Genomic DNA, 20,859 nt, shown 5'->3' on the forward strand with positions numbered 1-20,859 from the left:
GGGTAATTAACTGAGTCGGGATTATTCTCGGTCACAAAGAGCCGGTTTAGATTATTAAATTTCAATTTGCCAAATTTTTAAAAACTGGTGAAAAGTTTTAAAAGTAGCTCAGTCAACCTAAAAATATTGTTAACAATAGCTAAAGAATGTCAATTTTGATATATTTATGTTATGAATGAGTCAATTTAAGTTGTTTTTTTTTTTTTTTCTGTCATAATCCCGTAAAACTAAAAAAATAGCTAAGTCAACCTAAAGAATATTGTTAAATGTTTTTTGTCAAAAAAGTCAAATATAAAACTAGCATACAAATAGTTGTTTCATTGTTCAATTCTGGATTCATAATTATGAGTCTTACCATTTCCTTTTTGAAACAATTTTCACTTAAAGAAAAGAAACATTAAACACTAAAAACTGATTTCACTTGCAGCTTCACTGATCCAACACAACAGCATACAACTAGCAACACATTAACTACCAAAATCCCTACTCTTCCTGAACAAATCGAAAACGTTCTTACAACATCAAATAACGCATAATCGCCTAACGTTCGGTCTTTCTTCGCAGAAAGCTGAAATTGGTCAAACCCGAATACAAGAAAACAGAAAGCTACAACCTTTTTTACTCCTTGAAATCATCTTTGTCATTAAAAACTCCAAGTAGACGAGGCCCTAGTGTACAATGATTAAAACCCAACGTACTTAGTCTTTATCCCATAATGTTTAATAGGTAGAGAATTTTAAGTGATTAAATATCGTCATTTTAATCCTCCCATCTAGATTACACTTTAATCCCTCATCTTTAACAAAATTATAGATAATTAGTTAGTATTTAAAATTTTCCCCTTATGAAAACCTAACACCCCCCCCCCCCCTCATGATTTTTAAATGGTCATAACTTTTTGGTACATTAATATTTTATTTTTTAAAATTACACCATATAAACGAGTATTTTATTCTCTTTAATTTGAGTAGAGTATTGCTATAGTTTTTTAATTAAAAAACTGATATGTTACATAATTAACAATGTCTAAAGGTGAGTAATAACTGAACTGTTAACCAAAACCGAACCGAAATCAACCAAAAGCTGAATTAACTGAAAACTAATCAACCGAAACCTGAATTAACCAAAAACGGTTATCGATTTTTTGTACCGTCATTTAACCAAAATTAACTGATAGAACCATTCATATTTTTATATATTTCTAGCTTTTGTACCCTCGGTTCATGTATTTCATATTTATATCCCCATTTTATGTATTTATACCTCCGTTTCATAAACCTATACATCCATTTCATATATTTGTACATAAATTTCATGTATTTCTAGTCAAATGTTTTAGCCTAAGTTTGGTTTTGGCTATTAACCAAATGAATCAAACCAAAAATCGTCAATCTAACAAAATAAACAATAGTGGTTAACTGAAAACGAATTGGTTAATAAAACAGATTAATCGATGACCTCGATTTCGGTTGATGATAATAATCTAACCAACCGAAGAATGCACACCCTTGCAATGTTTTTGTTTCTCGCCGCATCGCGCGCGCGCCTATTGTTTATTAACCAAAACCGGTTACTGGTGAGCAATAACTAAATCGTTAACCTAAGCCAAACCGAACCAAAATCAACCAAAAATTGAAATAACTGGAAACCAAATTAACCAAAAACCGTTTATCAATTTTTTTGTACTCTCGTTTAAGCAAAATTAGCTGATCTGAACCGAATCATTGATATTTTCATATATTTCTAGGTTTTATACCTCCTGTTCTTGTATCTCGTATTTTATGTCTTTATTTCATATATTTATACTTTCATTTCTTGTATTTATACCTCAATTTCATATATTTCTAAACAAAAGTTTTATCCCAAGTTTGGTTTTTTTATTAACCGAAATTAAATAAACCAAACAACAAACCGTCAATATAACCGAATAAATCAACGTGATTAACCGAAAACCGATTGATTGATAAAATAGACTAACCAATGACTTTGGTTTCGGCTTCGATTGAGGATAATAACGGAACTGACCGAACCATGCAAACACAATGAAATGGATTCCCCACTTACTTCGCCTTTTGATGTATATCTATCACAATGATGCTACAATAAATATTATATGAGTAAGAAAACTTTCAGAAACGAGTATCGCAATGCGATGTATCACACCCGCCACCTCACGTGGGATCCTGCTAGTATATATATATGTGTGTGTAACTTTAGTTTGAGGTTCCATTACATTGCTAGAAAAGTTAGATTTCATGTTGAAGGATTCCTAAAAGTTAGGTGTGAATTCTAGTTGGAAAACCAAAACTTCTTTCTTACCACCCTTAGTCTATAAGTACAAATCAACCATACAGCCCTATAACTAAAGGATCATATATGGCATCTTTGAGACTAACTTTTACGGTGGTTACGACCATTGTGATCGCATGTATGCATTTTCCCACGACGTTGGCTGCAACCGGCTATGTAGTCGGTGGCGCCAAAGGGTGGTCTGTACCTCAAAAACCCAACCATTATGAAGCTTGGACCAAAGGAAAGAAATTCATCAAAGGCGATCATTTTTATTGGGAGTTTAAAGAAGGAAAATATAATGTCGGAGAAGTATCATCAAAGGAGGCGTACGACACATGCAACACCACCGCTGTTATACCGCCCCTTGTTGAAATAGACGGCCTCATTCTAATCCCTAATAAAGCTAAAATTTACTATTTCATTTGCACAATTCATTGTTCAAAGGGTATGAAAGTAGCCATCGATATCAAAGAGTCGTAGTTTGTAATTTCTTAACCATTGTATATCAAATAATAAATTGATTTATAGGCCTTCTTTTCTTTTTTATAAATAATAAAGAAAATATAAAAATAATTTGATGTTTAAATGTCACGTTAACCAAAACTTATTTTAGGCTTAACTATTTTGATCTTCACAAAATAACGAAGGGCCCAATTGTGATTTTAATAAATATTTTGAACTTTACTATGGTAAGTATACATGAGATTAATATAAGATTAAAGTTTATGATATATATTATTTTTTATTACATGTTATCTTTTATTTATTTATTTATTTTTGAACGACAAAGGTTACATAACACTACTCTTAAATTACACCAAATTTTACCCTATGTCAAAAATTGAACCCTGGTCACTCCATAAGAAACACAAAGCCTCTACCACCTATCAAAGTGGTAATGGCCCTTTGGTGTATCTTTTATATTTATATTAATTAGATCAATTCACACTAAAACTAAACAATAAACAATGATAAAGATGAAGTGATCAAAGATTCTATTTAAATTGACATTAAAAAGTACAAACAGAATGCCCCTCTGACAAATTGCTCCCTCTTTTTCTCACACTAGGAATAATACTCTTAGTGATTTGTGTATAGCCATTGATTGTTCTAACAGAGAACAATCTATTTAAGAAAAATGCCCGAATAATTCCTGGTTTGTTGTAATTTCATATATAGTCTCCACCTTTCTAAAATTACAACCTTGATATCCAACGTTTGCACACTCGTTTCTCCAATAGTCTCTATGCCATAAAATATTGAAGACCGAAGACAAAGACAGACCGAACGTGAAGATAGAGATCTTGGACTAAGTAAAAGTAAGAGCCAACAAGATAAAAAGTTAATTTGTGTCCCTTTTTAGACTGGTTCTAGTATCATTCAAGAACGAAACCAAACAAATCACACTAGAGACTCAGTTTATTACTTTTATTTATGTATTGTTGGATATATTATTTAGGAAATAATACAAAAATAAAAGGAGTTTTAAGTTTACTCTGGCAACGTAAGTTAACTTGCCAATGTTAACTCGAGTTAAGTTAGGTATAGCTAGACAGGGGTAAAATCAAATAAAAAGTTGATTTTGCCAGGATGAGAAGGAATCTTAACATTCATTTTTCAAATCAATGGTTAAGATAAAGTGTAGGAGAAAAGAGGAGTGCAAGGGTATCTTGGTAAAATCTTATTTATGGACTTTCTCTCTCCACATGCAAGGCACATGCATATTCCACCCTCATTTTTTAAACGTTCATAATTTTTTTACACGGCATTATTTTTTCATAAAAATTTCACCGTAAAATCGAGCGTCTTTTTATCTTTAATTTGAGTACCATATTGCTATATAAAATATGAACACTAAAAAAACCCACTAAAATGTGTTGTATTTCTATGCTGTATAACATTTTTTTGCTGGATTTTTGTACTATATTTTTGTGCTAAATTTTTTGTGCTGGATTTTTTTATCTTAATTTTTTTCTCAATTTTTTGTGCTAGATTTTTTTGTACTACATTTGTTTGCTGAATTTTTTGGTGCTATATTTTTTGTACTACATTTTTTGTGCTATATTTTTTTATACTAGATTTTTTGTGCTAGATTTTTTACTAGATTTTTTTGTTGTATTTTTAAAAAACAAAAGAGGTGTCACATGTTATTTTCACTCCTATTTATAACGACTAAAATGCCCTTCATTTCTATTTATTAGGAGTGCCACATGTCATTATCACAATCCTTCTTAGGCTACTTAGGCAAAATTCACTTTTTAGTGGATCCTTCCCCTAGCTAGATATATCAATTAAAAGGTGTTTTAAGTTAACTCGACAATGTAATTTAATAAAATGAGTTTTATTAAAAGAAATAGTTTTGGATTTTAAATTAAATTTGTTTAGTGTAATAGCGTAATTAATAAAGAGTTAATTAATTCAAAATCAATTTCGCAATAAACAACTAACGTAGTTTTAGTAGGGTATTTAAAATCAATTGTGTTGAGAGTTCAAAGGAATTTCAAACTTATCACGAACAAACGTCAGTTTAATTTTACTAAATTGCACGACTTATCTCATGGTATGAGTCGTCCAAAATTTTTTTAACCCGTCACGGTAATTAAATATATTAGTAACTCTCCAATTATAATCTATCTTACTGCGCTACTCTAAATAGGTGACACTCGAACCGATTTATCTGAACCTCCTTTGTTTACAATTGCCCTGTATTGGCCATACGGTTTCGAGGAGAGGTGGAACCTCGGTTTCAAACAATACTACATATATGTAATACAACTAAATAAGTGCATTGATATTATTTTTGCAAACTTTTAATACACTACATATATGCAATATAACTAAACTCATTCAATATCATTCATATTCCCATGTTAAAACAATACTACATATATGCATTACAACTAATCATGTGCATTGGTATTATTATGTTTACGAGCTTTTAATACACTACACAAATGTAGTACCTATACTCATGGTTGCAAAAATCGCGACTAGCCGGCGATTAATCGCTGACTAGTCGCTGGTACTAGGAGTAAGCCTACAAGTAGTATTTATTAAGTTAAGCAGTAAGCCCTAGAGCTCGAGATTGTAAGTTTCAGGTACTAGTTCCTAGCTCGACTGAAAGGAGAGGAGCGATAGCAACTCACCAGAAAGCAACTAGCTGTCAGCCTTGGAAGTCGACTAAGGCGCAATGCTCCCTATTTTCCGTGCTAGCTTTTGGGTCTGCTAGCGCTTCGATGCTAAACTCAGTACCTCGCTTCCTTCCTAGTACACCTACTAGACCCATACTCATTACGAATGTGTTCAGCTAATCAGTAAAAAAATCGCTAGTCGGCCTAGTCGGCCCTAATCGGCCCTAGTCGGCCCTAATCGCGACTAGTCGGTCGGAAAAAATCGGAAAAAATCGGGAAAAAACAAAAAAAAATCAGAAAAAATCGGAAAAAAACACATATTCCGGCCAAAACCTCCCAGATTCCGGTCAAAACTTGTCCACTTAAAAAAATTACCTATAAAAATATATGTATATATCTTTAAAAACTTAAAATTATACATAAAAAGTCCGATCCGATTAATCCCGAGTAATCCCGAGTAGTCGCTAGTCCCTACCTCAGTACCGACCCGCTAGCGACTAGCGAGTTCTCCAACCTTGCCTATACTTAGGCAACAACATTATAATTCCAATGTTCAAAAAACTACTACATATATGCAGTACAACTAATCATGCGCATCGATATTAGGTTTGCAAACTTCTAATACATTATACATATGTAGTATACATATACCTATGCACCAATATTATAATTCCAATATTAAAAACAACTACTACATATATGTTGTACAACTAATCGCATATGTGAAATACATGGCAGACAAGCCTAATATCAGTCAACATTGACTATCCCAATCATAATACACAAGTGAAACACAAATATATTATATATGTATCACATATGTGCAATAAACTGCAAACAATCCTATTATCATTTAGCTTTAATGCTCCCAAGCATAATACACATGTGAACTACAAATATATATGTATCACATATGTGCAATACATTTCAAGTAAGTCTAATATCATTTAACATAAACTATCCCAAAGATAGGCATGTGAACTACAAATATTAAATATATGTATCACATATGTGCAATACATTTCAAACAAGCCTAATCTCATTTAGCATTAACTATCCCAAGGATAATACACACGTGACACACATAAGTATAACTACATGAATGTAGCACATATATGCATTATATTTACTATACTATCTAAAAAAATCAATAAATTTATATGAAGTTCATAATAAGCTTCGTTGTCTTTGATTTTTTTTTATTAAACACACTCGGAACGAGTCGGCTCGTCAAATGTACATGAGTATCTCCCTAATGAATCTAATAAATTATAGGAAAAACAGGTTTACAAGAAAAAAAAATCTGGTTAATAGCAGTAGGTTCATTTGAGGATTATATAACAAGAAGTGTAAATACTATATTTTATAAAACGAGGTGTAGGTTCATTTGAGGATTATATTACAAGAAGTTATATACTATATTTTATAAAACGTGTCAATTTAATATAATTGAGAAAGTACAACATTACGTTTACCACAAAAAGAGTTAGATTTCTTGTTACAGGATTCCTAAGCATTAGGTGTGAATGTTGGTTAGAAAACCAAAACTTCCTTTTTTTTTAGATGTGTTAGGCCACCGCATTTCCTAAATTGTAGAGCTCCGTTGCTTCATTCCAGTCATATTGTCTTAACTGGGTCCACACTGGCTTCAGAGTTTGGCTTGGGCGTTCCCCCAGAAAACCATACCACCGTCTGCCACTTAATAGACGTTGTGCCACTACAAGAGCTAAACACTCTCTGGCGTTCCCCTGAAACTTCTTTCTTATTACCCTCAAGTTTGAAGTACATATCAAACCCAACAGCCTTTCACTCAGTGGCGGAACTAGCCCATTAAATCAGGGATATCCAAAAAAATTTTTTTACCGTGCAATCATACAATATAAAAAAAAGGACAATAAATAAATCAATCAAAACAAATACCTAACTAATTGGGCCACAATTTCAATCATATTATAATAATTTGGGCAATTGGGCCACTGTTTTAATCGGGCTCCCTTATTCTACAAGTTACGGATGGTTTAGGGTATCCTTGTATTATTTTAGGGATATCATTGGTATAAAACCGGAAAAGAATACACTATGAATGCGCACTTAAGCCGTAGCCCGTGCTATGGCTGCTAAAGCATTGGGTCCGCCCCTGCATTCACTCAAGTATCAAATATGGCATCTTTTATGTTGAATCTTGTAGTGATTATTACAACCACTGAGGACTAAGGTACATGGCATGTATGGATTTCGAGCACTGTTTCGAGATAAATTTTACATCAATCGATTCGTATCCTCGTTCTGATCAAAAGCCCAAAACATCGGTTTGTAATTTGGAAAAAAAAAAAAAAAAACTTAACTCCTTTATTTTTTTAACGACGGACTATTTTACAAACAAAATGGAAGAGTTCAGATTATTGTGGGTAATTAACTGAGTTGGGATTATTCTCGGCCACAAAGAGCCAGTTCGGATTATTAAAATTCAATTTGCCAAATTTTTAAAAACTTACGAAAAGTTTTAAAAGTAGCTCAGTCAAGCTAAAAATATTGTTAACAATTGCTAAAGAATGTCAATTTTGATATATTTATGTTATGAATGAGTCAATTTAAGTTGGTTTTTTTTTTTTTTTTTTTTTTTTTTTTTTTTGTCATAAGCCCGTGAAACTAAAAAAAATAGCTAAGTCAACCTAAAGAATATTGTTAAATGTTTTTTTTGTCAAAAAAGTCAAATATAAAACTAGCATACAAATAGGTGTTTCATTGTTCAATTCTGGATTCATAATTATGAGTCTTACCATTTCCTTTTTGAAAATAATTTTCACTTAGACTGGAAGGTATGGTGAGGGTCATCCTCAAGGGGATGGGCCGCCACGTAGACCGCCACGTAAGCGGGTGTGAGGATGTACCTAAAGGGGATGGACCAAAGGGGTGGGGGATGAACCCCTTTATGTATATATGTGTATGTATGTATAGGTTTATGTGAGAGGAGGTGGCCCGGTGAGATCGGCTGTGGGCGGACGAAGAGGACGCGGACGGTCCTAGGGGGCCGGTGTGTAGGCCCGTCGCCGGCCCGGGACGTCCCCCATACCGACCAGTCTTAAAGAAAAGAAACATTAAACACTAAAAACTGATTTCACTTGCAGCTTCACTGATCCAACACAAAAGCATACAACTAGCAACACATTAACTACCAAAATCCCTTCCTGAACAAATCGAAAACGTTCTTACAACATCATATAATCGCCTAACGTTCGGTCTTTCTTCGCAGAAATCTGAAAATGGTCAAACCCGAATACAAGAAAACAGAAAGCTACAACCTTTTTTTACTCCTTGAAATCATCTTTGTCATCAACAGGAATAGGTTGGTTCCTCCAATACACAGCTAACGCACTTCCACCAAGCTGCATTTAATAAAAAAAAATGCAATAAATTAAATTATTTTCGGAACGGAAAAGAACTTATTAAACACTATAAAAAAGCAACATAACTATGCATATATGTGTTGTAATATTAGCTATGGGAGTTTTTCAAAAAAAAAAAATGGAAATTTTCATTTTTAACCCTAAAGTTTTAATGTTTGACAATTTAAGTATAAACTTTTAATCTTTGTTTCTTTTTTAACCCTAAAGTTTTAATCTTTGACAATTTACCCTAAAGTTTTATTCTTTGACAATTTAAGTTTAAAATTTTTAATCTTTGTTTCCTTTTTAACCCTAAAGATTTAATCTTTGACAATTTAAGTTTAAAGTTTTAATATATGGTAATTTAACCCATTTGATTAATTTGATTTTTTACTTCTAATTCAAAAGTTTTCATCTTTTGCGATTTAACCACTTTGATTTTTTTTACTTATGTGTTGTAATCTTGGCTTTGGGGGTTTTTCAAAAAAAAAAATGGTTATGCATATGGTTGTTGTAACCTTGGCCTTAAGGGTTTTTCAAAAAAAAAAAAAATTGATTTTTTTACTTTTCACCCAAAAGTGTTTCATAATTTTTTTTACTTATGTGTTGTAATCTCGGCTTTGGGGGTTTTTCAAAGAAAAAATGGTTATGCATATGGTTGTTGTAACCTTGGCTTTAAGGGTTCTTCAAAAAAAAATTGATTTTTTTACTTTTCATCCAAAAGTGTTTCATAAATTACTTTTAACTCAAAACTATTTGTTTTTTTTTTTACTTTTAACACAAAACTTTTTGTCTTTTGCAATCTATCTTCACAATTTTTTTTACTTTCAACTTTGGTCCTTTATAGTTTTCATTTTCCACAAATTTTTCGCTTTATGCTTCGTTCAAAATTTTGTGACTTAACACATCGCAACGTGCGTCTCTGGTTTAGTGTTTTTACGTTTCATTCTAAATTTTGCGAGTTAACACGACGCAACGTGCGTGTGTGGGTGAACGTTTTTACATCGTCTATTTTTTTCCCGTTTGACAGGTTCAACATAACGTGAGCGTCCTAAATCGACTTAGTTATAACTAAAGAATCCCCGCCGCATTGCGGCGGGTCGTAATTCTAGTTAAGTTAAAATTTTGAAGAAAAGGGAAAAAGGTTTGTACCGCCATGCAAACAACGCTAACGGCAGAAGGTACGGCTACGAGAGGATTGGTGAAATGTTTTTGAGCAAGCAAAAACCCTAGGGCAGAACTCTGTAGACACAAAAAGTTAATGAAGTTTCTGTTTCGTGGGTTAATCTTCGTTTGTTAGAAGACAATGTAGAGGTATCAATTTCGACCCGTTTACTTATAAACGGGTCGATTTGGGTTGTATCCAGATGGAAATGGTCAAAAGCGATGAAAGTGTATTTTTAATGCTTAAAATCTTCTAAACATTTCAATTTTAGAAGAGCATAGTTTTATTTAAAAATGTAGTTTGTGCAAATCATATTTAACGCAGTAATTATTCATAAGAGTAAAGTACATGGATAGTCCCTGTGGTTTTCCAAAATTTTGGATTTGGTCATAGCTTTCCAAAAGTAAACGCATAGTTCCTGTGGTTTGCACTTTGTAAAACATTTAGTCCCCAGCCAACAAATCTAATGGTTTCAGGTGATCCAAGTTAGGGACTAAATGCGTTACAAAGTGCAAACCACAAGGACCATCCATGTACTTTTGGCAAAAACTTGGGGACTAAATTCGTTACAAAGTGCTAACCACCTGGACTATCCGTGTACTTTCGAAAAGCCATGGACCAAATCTAAAATTTTGAATAACCTACTTTAGTACTTTGCTCAAAACTTTAATCACCAATAGCGGTTGTTCCAAAACTTATACTTACAAAATAGATTAAAAAAAAAGCATAATTTACCAAAACCAAACAAAAGCAAAAGTATATTGCTATTCTATGTCACTCGTCCTTTTAGAAAAGGGACAAAAAGTGACACTTTTAATGAGACAGATGGACTATTGTCATTCATATTTTTATATATTTCTACCTTTTGTACCCTGGGTTCATTTATTTCATATTTATATCCTCATTTTATGTATTTATACCTCCATTTCATAAACCTATACATCCATTTCATGTATTTGTTCCTAAACTTCATGTATTTCTAATCAAATGTTTTAGCCTAAGTTTGGTTTTGGCTATTAACTGAAATTTAATGAATCAAACCAAAAATCGTCAATCTTACAAAATAAACCAAACTGATTAACTGAAAACGAATTGGTTAATAAAACAGACTAATCGATGACCTCGATTTTGGTTGATGATAATAATCTAACCAACCGAAGAATGCACACCCTGGCAATGTTTTTGTTTCCCGCCGCCTCGCGCACACGCCTATCGTTTATTAACCAAAACCGGGTTACTGATGAGCAATGACTAAATCGTTAATCTAAGCCAAATCGAACCAAAATCAACCAAAAACTGAAATAACTGGAAACCAAATTAACCAAAACCGTTTATCAATTTTTTTGTACTCTCGTTTAACCAAAATTAGCTGATCCGAACCGAATCATTGATATTTTCATATATTTCTAGGTTTTATATTTCCAGTTCATATATCTCGTATGTTATGTCTTTATTTCATATATTTATACTTTCATTTCTTGTATTTATACCTCAATTTCATATATTTCTAAGCAAAAGTTTTAGCCCAAGTTTGGTTTTTTTTATTAACCGAAATTAAATAAACCAAACCAAAAACCGTCAATATAACCGAATAAATCAACGTGATTAACCGAAAACCGATTGATTAATAAAATAGACTAACGAATGACTTTGGCTTCGGCTTCGGTTGAGGATAATAACAGAACTGACCTAACCATGCACAACATAATGAAATGGATTCCCTACTTCCTTCGCCTTTTAATGTATATCTGTCACAATGATGCTACAATAAATATTATATGCATAAGAAAACTTTCAAAAACAGGTATCGCAATGCGATGTATCACACCCCCCCACATGACGTGGGCATCCTGCTAGTATATATATATATATAACTTGAGTTGAGAAAACTTAGAAAACCTTTGTAAAAACCCATGTAAACTCAAGAAACATTTTTAAAAAAAATTGGAAATGTAATATACATATATTTGAACATTTTTAAAAAAGAAACACAAAAAAACACCGAGTAGTTTTTTTTTTTAAAAAATGTTACAAATTTCAGGTTACATAATATCTATGCCCAAAAAAATTAACATACAAATTTTCAACATTTTTTTTAAAAAAAAACTAGTAAGCGTTTTTTACATTTTTTTTCATAAATAGGTCCGTGTACATTTATGTTACATTCCCTATTTTTTTTAGAAAAAAATAAAAATGTTACATAGGGTTTATTTGGGTTTTCTCAACTCACATGGGTTTTCGATTTATCTTTCCCCTATATATATATATATATATATATATATATATATATATATATATATATATATATATATATATATATATGGGGCTGCTAGAATGAGAACCACCTCGAGTTGTAAGAACCGCGAGAACTACACCCCACGGAGCGCCGTTCGCCATGATTTTTTTTTTACAAGTAGATGTGTATATTATAAACACAGCCGTAAAAAATCATGGCGAACGGCGCTCCGTGAGGTGTAGTTTTTTACACCACAAGTTTGGTGTTTTTTAATTTTTTTTCTTTTTTCTTTTTTTTTTCACCAAACTTGTGGTGTAAAAAACTACACCCACGGAGCGCCGTTCGCCATGATTTTTTACGGCTGTGTTTATAATATACACATCTACTTGTAAAAAAAAATCATGGCGAACGGCGCTCCGTGGGGTGTAGTTCTCGCGGTTCTTACAACTCGAGGTGGTTCTCATTCTAGCGGCTCCCTATATATATATATATATGTGTGTGTGTGTGTGTATGTGTGTAAGTTTAGTTTGAGGTTCCATTACACTGCTAGAAAAGTTAGATTGCATGTTGAAGGATTCCTAAAAGTTAGGTGTGAATTCTAGTTGGAAAACCAAAACTTCTTTCTTACCACCCTTAGTCTATAAGTACAAATCAACCATACAGCCCTTTAACTAAAGGATCATATATGGCATCTTTGAGACTAACTTTTACGGTGGTTACGACCATCGTGATCGCATGTATGCATTTTCCCACAACGTTGGCTGTAACTTCCTATGTAGTCGGTGGTGCCAAAGGGTGGTCTATGCCTCAAAACCCCAACCATTATGAAGCATGGACCAAAGGAAAGAAATTCATCAAAGGCGATCATTTTTATTGGGTGATTAAAGAACGAAAATATAATGTCGGAGAAGTATCATCAAAGGAGGCGTACGACACATGCAACACCACCGCTGTTATCCCGCCCGTTTTTGACGTAGACGGCTTCTTTTCAGTCCTTTATAAAGTTAAAATTTACTATTTCATTTGCACAATTCATTGTTCAAAGGGTATGAAAGTAGCCATCGATATCAAAGAGTCATAGTTTGTAATTTCTTAACGATTATATATCATATAATAAATTGATTTATAGGCCTTCTTTTCTTTTTTATAAATAATAAAGAAAATATAAAAATAATTTGATGTTTAAATGCGATGTTAACCAAAACTTATTTGAGGCTTAACTGTTTTGATCTTCACAAAATAACGAAGGGCCCCAATTGTGAGTTTAATAAATATTTTGAACTTTATTATGGTAAAGAAGGTTAATTTGCACGGTAACCCCCACCGCAGAGGGGATCTCCCCTCCCAGTTCACTACCCAACAAAGATTCTTGGCAGAAAATATCCTCTAGTCGTACTCGAGTGGGATCGAACCCGAGACCTCTCCAAATGAGGGTCCCCGAGAGACTTTAGCAAGGATGTCGGTGGCCACTTGAGCTAGCCCAAGTGGTTAAATAATTTGATGTTTAAATGCGATTTACTATGGTAAGTATCATGAGATTAATATAAGATTAAAGTTTACGAGTTAGATTTGATATATATTAATTTTTATTACATGTTATCTTTTATTTTTATATTAATTAGATCAATTCACACTAAAACTAAACAATAAACAATGATAAAGATGAAGTGATCACAGAGTCTATTTAAATTGACATTAAAAAGTACAAACAGAATGCCCCTCTCACAAATTGCCCTCTCTTTTTCTCACACTAGGAATAATACTCCTAGTGATTTGTGTATAGCCATTGATTGTTCTAACAGAGAACAATCAATTTAAAGAAAATGTCCGGATAATCCCTAGTTTGTTGAAATTTTTCCTATAGTCATCACCTTTCTAAAATTACATCCTTGATCCCCACCGTTTGTACACTCGTTTCTCCGATAGTCCCTATGTCACAAGATATTGAAGACCGAAGACAAAGACAGACCGAACGTGAAGATAGAGATCTTGGACTAAGTAAGAGCCAACACGATAAAAAGTTAATCTTTGTCCCCTTTTAGACTGGTTCAGGAGTCGTTCAATGGCTTGAACAAAACAAACAAACCACACTAGAGACTCAGTTTATTACTTTTAATTATGTATTGTTGGATATATTATTTAGGAAATTATACAAAAAAGGAGTTTTAAGTTTACTCTGGCAACGTAAGTTAACTTGCCAATTTTAACTCGAGTTAATTTAGGTGTGGTTAGATATATTAAGAGGTGTTTTAAGTTAACTCGGCAATGTAATCTATAGATTCTATACTATACTATATTATAAAATATTTCCTCAAGAACTTCTTAAAATTTAAGAGGTACAAGTAGAAATGCTTAGGATACAACACAAAATGCATATATTAATTATGTTTGAGGGGTAAATTTGTCTTTATGCACCATGATAAGTTAATGAATCGTTACCCAACTTAATGAACATAAATCACTAGGTTTAACAATTTCTAGTAAGTCTTTCTTTTTTTTTTTGAACGGCCAACAAACTCAATCCCGAGCACTCTCGGGGCACCCACTGAACAAACGGAGTACTCCGAGAGTAACCCGAGTCCACCACCAATTCCGGGGAAAACCCGGTAACCCACTCGCCCGTGGGCACGACAGTGAAATTACCGGTAAAACCCGTTTGGCTCAAGGATCCAACCCAGGTTTCCCTGGGTCTCCTATCATTGCCCACCAGTGCCTCACTCTGCACCAAGTGGGAGTCGAACCTGCATCTCTCAAGAGAAATGCAAGCCTTCTACCACTTGATCTAGAGATCATTGGCTCTAGTAAGTCTTTCTACATGCAAAAATTAATTAAATGAAAACTTAATACGTAAATTTAATATGAAAATTAATTAGGATTTATGACATCTCAAGACTCAAAATATGAAAGGACGTCTTTTTTTTTTGGAAGGTGACTTTCTATATACTGACCATAGGTCACCGAGAGCTTGTCAAAGACAATCTCCCGTCAGCCCAGCCCCTGGGAACGCGATGTTCGATCGGGCCCCGACCCCTCGCAAGCTGACCTCCGCCCGGAAACCATACTGCCCCCACATGAGAGACTCGCTGGGATAACAGCTGGGTAAAACCGGGTTGCCCTCCAGCCCGAACCATGCCTCGGTAGGAAACGAGCCATCATTGGGACGTCCCCCCCCCTAATGCCACAGGTGGGAGTCGAACCGGTGACCTCCAAGGAGGAGCCAGCCCAGCTTAACCACATGGGGATACCCACTGGGCCACGAGGAGGGATTTGAAAGGACGTCTAATAACCGATCAGATTTATGGCAATTATATGAAAATTAAACATTGTTATGTTAGCATTGAATAGCCATGATGAGCAACTCTTAAGTATATATATCACATCTCAATTTCATGACTCCCCATTGCCATTCTGTTCGATCTTAATCACCATGGTACACCACCTCCGCAGTTTTCTTTCTAAATAAGTCTACCGTCGTAGTTACAGAAATTACCACTGGTTGCTTTTGTTAGAATACCAAATCATTTCGGCTCTTCCACAAAACCCACAAAGCAATCTAAATAAGTGACAGAGTTACCTTCTTCCATTTTGCCGAGCCAGGGTTTTGATTTTGAACAGTAAGCAGATCCCTTGTTTCTAAAGCATAAAAAGAGTTGAGCTTCCACCAATGGGCTAAGAAATCCCATAACTGTTTGGCCAGTCTGCATGTCACAAACAAATGGACTGCCGACTCGTCACCCTCGTCACGAATTTTACATCTAACCGATGGGACAGAAATGTTTCAGCCGAGCTAAGTCCACTACTGTAGGAAGTCGGTCTAAAACAACCCGCCAAGATAGAAAATTAACCTTAAGTTGTATGTATGTATGTATTATTTATTTCTGTTGTAGGACTATATTATTGAAAGAACATGGCTACTATTTTACGCTTTGTTTTCTTATGATACTTCATCAGTTCATCTTCTTATTACTTAAACTACTTTTTATATTTCTATAATATATTTCTTATCACAATTTTTCTATCAATACACAAGTGAAAATTTCCTTTGTGCATGTAAGTTTTTTTATAAGTCGAGTCCAAGTTCAAGCCAATTTTGATTATCTCATAACTATTCACATAGTAAGTAAAATAATTAGTTTGGATAAAGGGGCTGAACTACCATAAACAAGTAAAATAATTAGTTTGGATAAAGGGGCTGAACTACCATAAACAGGAGATGAAACCTGTTCAATTAGTAGGTCTAAGATAAGAGTAAATTTTATTTTTTACAACTACGTACATTAGAATGTCATGTTTTATAACTAATTTGGTTTTGTTATATGGCTATGCCTCAAAACAGAACTCAAACTTAACCGAAGTGCCCGATGCACACCCCTAAAATCACTAACCTAAGTGTTGCGTTCCCGCCGCATTGTGCACACCCTTAAAATCACCAACTGAACTGTTGCGGTCTCCGCTGCAACGCGCGGGCACCCCACTGGTGTAATTTAATAAAAGGAGTTTTATTAAAAGATAAAATAGTTTTGGATTTTAAATTAAATTTGTTTACTCTAATAGCGCAATTAATAAAGAGTTTATTAGTTCAAAATCAATTTTGCGATAAACAACTAACATAGTTTTAATAGGGTATTTAAAATCAATTGTGTTGAGAGTTGAAAGGAGTTTTAAACTTATCACGAACAAACGTCAATTTAATTTTACTAAATTGCGCACGACTTATGGTATAAGTCGTCCAAAATATTTTTTAACCCGTCACGGTATTAAAATATATTAGTAAATCTCCAATTATAATCGATCTTACTACACTACCCTAATAGGTGACACTCGAACTGATTTATCTGAACTTCCTTTGTTTACGATTGCCCTGTATTGGCCATACGGTTTTGAGGAGAGGTGAAACTTCGGTTTCACGCGAATATCACTTGAAAGAGTTCCGAATGGTCGTAGTTGGGATTAAATGATATGAGCATATATACACATAAAATTCATGCAAATTAAACCACCGTTTTAAATATTTTATTATCAAATTCTCATGAACTTACACTTAATTTGTTTATATCTTAATTTCGTGGGTTAGAAAAGAAAACTTTTAAACGATACAATTTAGTTGGATATGAATAAAAAAGTTTGGATCGAGAGACAAAATTTAACTCGTTATATTATACATTATGTAAGTCTCAAGACGGATCTTTAACAATATGATATCAAGTAAAACAGTTTGATTAGGCGGAATCTAATCAAAGTTGTGATTCAAGAACACACAAACACACAATGTGTAGGCCTCAATGCACACTTGTATTCATTTGCAATTCAAGTATATAAACCCTAGAGTTCCTGCGTTTTTCTATGATAGTATATAGAAGTCTCCCCTAATAATGGACAAAATATGTCCTTATATAGGTCTCTAGGTAAATCACCCCAAGCCCAAACCAATTACCAAACCCACTAGTAATCATCAAAATGTTTACAAGTTATACTAGATACTTGTAAACACTAACAAAACAATATTAAAGCGTAAACGAATAATACAAGCCTTACAATCTCCCCCTAGGTTTATGCTTTCACTTCTCACCAATAGTCTTCATCACATCTGATCCAGCCCATATCTTCAGTCTCACAATCTATGATGATAATGCGAGGTTAAAACTAATATGGGTGTGTACCTGATATTGATCTTCATTAGTTTGACTGATTTCATAGTGGATTGTCGATTAATTACAGTGTTTTGAAACCCTAAAATGTTGTCTGAGAGACCAATGAGAGAGAACAAGGACTTCCAGTTAGTTTTTTTTTTTTTTGAACGGCCAACGAATCCGCAATGGCGAAATTCACCACATCGGGATACACTCGCCTCCAAACTGTGGAAAACCCTCACCTAGGGCCGAAGCCTGTGAACACTCGACCAAAGACACGACAATGTGGTGAGGTAAAACCCATTCAGTTCAACGATCGAACTATCGATCTCCACCTTTTCGACTAGCCTCCCATCATCACGGGGTAACGCAGAAAATAATGGGAATGTCAGGAATCGAGCTTGGGTTCTTAGGGTGTAAGGGGTGCTCACCTAAGAGGTGAGTCCCCTCTCTTACGCCCAACCAATCAATCAGTGCCACGTCAACTCCCCTCTTAAACTCCCCTAATACATTCAAACTAGAAAAATATAAAAACAAACTACTCGTCGTCCGAATCAACTTCAAGGTGAGGCAGATCTAAACTTCCGAGATGCTCAACGAGATCGTGTTTTAGTCTCCAATGCGTGTCTTCGTCAATGAGCTCCGTATAAGCTGTATCATCGAAGACGGGTTCGACTGGAGGATCTTGAATATGTACCGGTGCTATCGCCCTTCCGTCGTCTTTTATAATCATGTTGTGTAAAATAAGGCACGTATACACGATGGACCTTATCTTTCTCACCGTTTTCGAACGCATTGGACGATTTAGTATTCCCCACTTCGACTTTAACACACCAAACGCCCGTTCCACATCTTTTCTTGCGGCCTCGTGTTGCCTCTTGAACTTTTATTCATTCGAGTCGTGTGGATATGGAAAAGACTTCACAAACACAGACCAGGTAGGGTAGATCCCATCAGTAAGATAATACCCGCGTTTGTATAAGTGGTTGTTCACTTGAAATGGACAATTTGGCGCCGTTCCGTTTCGTTGAGCAAGAAATAATGGAGATTGTTGCAGCACGTTGATGTCGTTTTGTGAACCCGCCGGGCCACAAAAAGCAATTCAAATCCACAAATCTTGAGACGCCACCGCTTCTAACATAACCGTCGGGTATTGATGATCGCCTCTCATGTATTGTCCACGCAATTCTGTGGGGCACATTCTCCAGACGAAGTGTGTACAATCCAGACTACCCAACATACCAGGTAGGTGATGCCTCTCCTCATGAGCCTGATACAATAGCGCGACGTCGTGGCTCGTTGGTCTACGTAGGAATTCACCGCCATACCTTTTACAGACCGTCTCGCAGAAATATTCAAGGCACTCACGAGAGGTCCTTTCAGACATATTTAAATACTCGTCCCCCTCGTCTGGTGGGTTACCGGTTGCAAGTTGTTTAATTGCCGAAGTAACCTTTTGCAACGGTGTAAAACTTTTCTTCATTCTCCCGTCTAAGCCTTATTTAAACCACTCGTCATATGCTTCCACGTCACTAACAATTTTTAGGAACAAAGACTTGGACATACGAAATCCGTGACGAAAAGTATCGTCATTAAATTTTGGATTTTCATCAAAATAATCGGCCATGAGTGTCTCATGGCCCCCCTCACGATCTCGACGGACATAATTTTTTTTACTAGACGATGCCGTGTCTAGTAGCTCCGCTTGTTGGATGAGATTTTGGAAGAAAATTAAGCTACTATCGCTTGATGATGCATCTCCATCGTCGGGAAAGTCGGGTAGGGTAGAAAGAAACGGAAGCTTGGAATCCATTTTGTATTTGAAAGATTTGAGTTTGAGAGTTTTGGTGTGAGTTTGAGAGTGGTGAGTGTGGTAAAAAAATTGATTTAGGTTGGTTAGATATATATTGTTTAAAAAAGTTGATTTTTTTTTTTTTTTTTTATAAAAATGACCGTTTGACAAGGGTCTTCTTTCGAAAAATGTGCCAAACCACGCGGTAAGCCCACGCCGATCGACCCCCCCGATTCGGGTCCCCGCTTTGATGGCGGCGGTGTTCCCGATCGGGGACAAGGGTCACCGATCCCTTCCCCGATAACGCCTCGTACACCCTTAGAACACTAAATCTCTCCCTTATCACTCCACCACCACCTCATTAGCACACTTCCCATTAGTATGAATGAGGGGAATTGATTAGTGCATTTTTTATTTCCAATTTTACCCTCCCTTACTTAAAACCCAACCCCTTTTAGTTTCCCATATCCTTTAATTACAACCATAGATCTTGTAAGATCAATGGTTATTGTTTAGTTTTTTAGTTATCTCGTTAGTGGGGGTTTTCTGTCAATCCATGCCTTTAGATCATATTCCTCTCTAAAAAAATCAATAAATTTATATGAAGTCCATAATAAGCTTCGCTGTCTTTGATCTTTTTTTATTAAAAAAATCTGGTTAACAGGAGTAGGTTCATTTGAGGATTATATAACAAGAACTGTAGATACTATATTTTATAAAACGAGGTGTAGGTTCATTTGAGGATTAACTAACAAGAAGTGTAAATACTATATTTTATAAAACGTGTCAACTTAATATAATTTAGAAAGTACATCATTACGTTTACCACAAAAAGAGTTAGATTTCTTGTTACAGGATTCCTAATAATTAGGTGTGAATATTGGTTAGAAAATTGAAACTTCTTTTTTTTTTGAACGGCATCTTTCTTGTGTTAGTCCACCGCACTTCCCAAATTGTAGAGTCCCGTTGCTCCATTCCAGCCATCTTGTCTTACCTGGGTCCATGCTGGCTTCAGAGTTTGGTTTGGGCGTTACCCCGGGAAACCATACCGTCGACTGCCACTTAACAGACGTTGTGCCACTACAAGAGCTAAACACTCTCTGGCGTTCCCCCGAAACTTCTTTTTTACTACCCTCAAGTTCGAAGTACAAATCAAACCCTACAGCCTTTCACTCAGTGGCGGAACTAGCCCATTAAATCAGGGGTATCCCAAATTTTTTTTTACCG

General features: G+C 34.8%; 1 protein-coding gene across 2 annotated transcripts in view; it reads right to left on the bottom strand.

The window, feature by feature from the left end:
* Positions 1-467: 467 nt before the first annotated feature.
* LOC110877087 (sodium/pyruvate cotransporter BASS2, chloroplastic) overlaps positions 468-20,859 on the bottom strand; it is a 32,667-nt gene continuing 12,275 nt past the window's right edge. The window contains exons 12-14 of one of the 2 annotated variants that reach the window (XM_035980726.1): positions 9,962-10,051; positions 8,726-8,809; positions 468-613 (exon numbers count right to left, since the gene is read on the bottom strand). In XM_035980726.1, the coding sequence (XP_035836619.1) occupies positions 8,732-8,809; positions 9,962-10,051 (168 nt within the window). In that variant the 3' untranslated portion in view covers positions 468-613; positions 8,726-8,731. Of the gene's footprint in view, positions 636-8,725; positions 8,810-9,961; positions 10,052-20,859 lie in introns of both variants that reach the window. The other variant, XM_022125246.2, reaches the window with a different exon arrangement.

The sequence above is a fragment of the Helianthus annuus genome, chromosome 12, assembly GCF_002127325.2.
Source record: "Helianthus annuus cultivar XRQ/B chromosome 12, HanXRQr2.0-SUNRISE, whole genome shotgun sequence".
Taxonomy (NCBI): domain Eukaryota; kingdom Viridiplantae; phylum Streptophyta; class Magnoliopsida; order Asterales; family Asteraceae; genus Helianthus; species Helianthus annuus.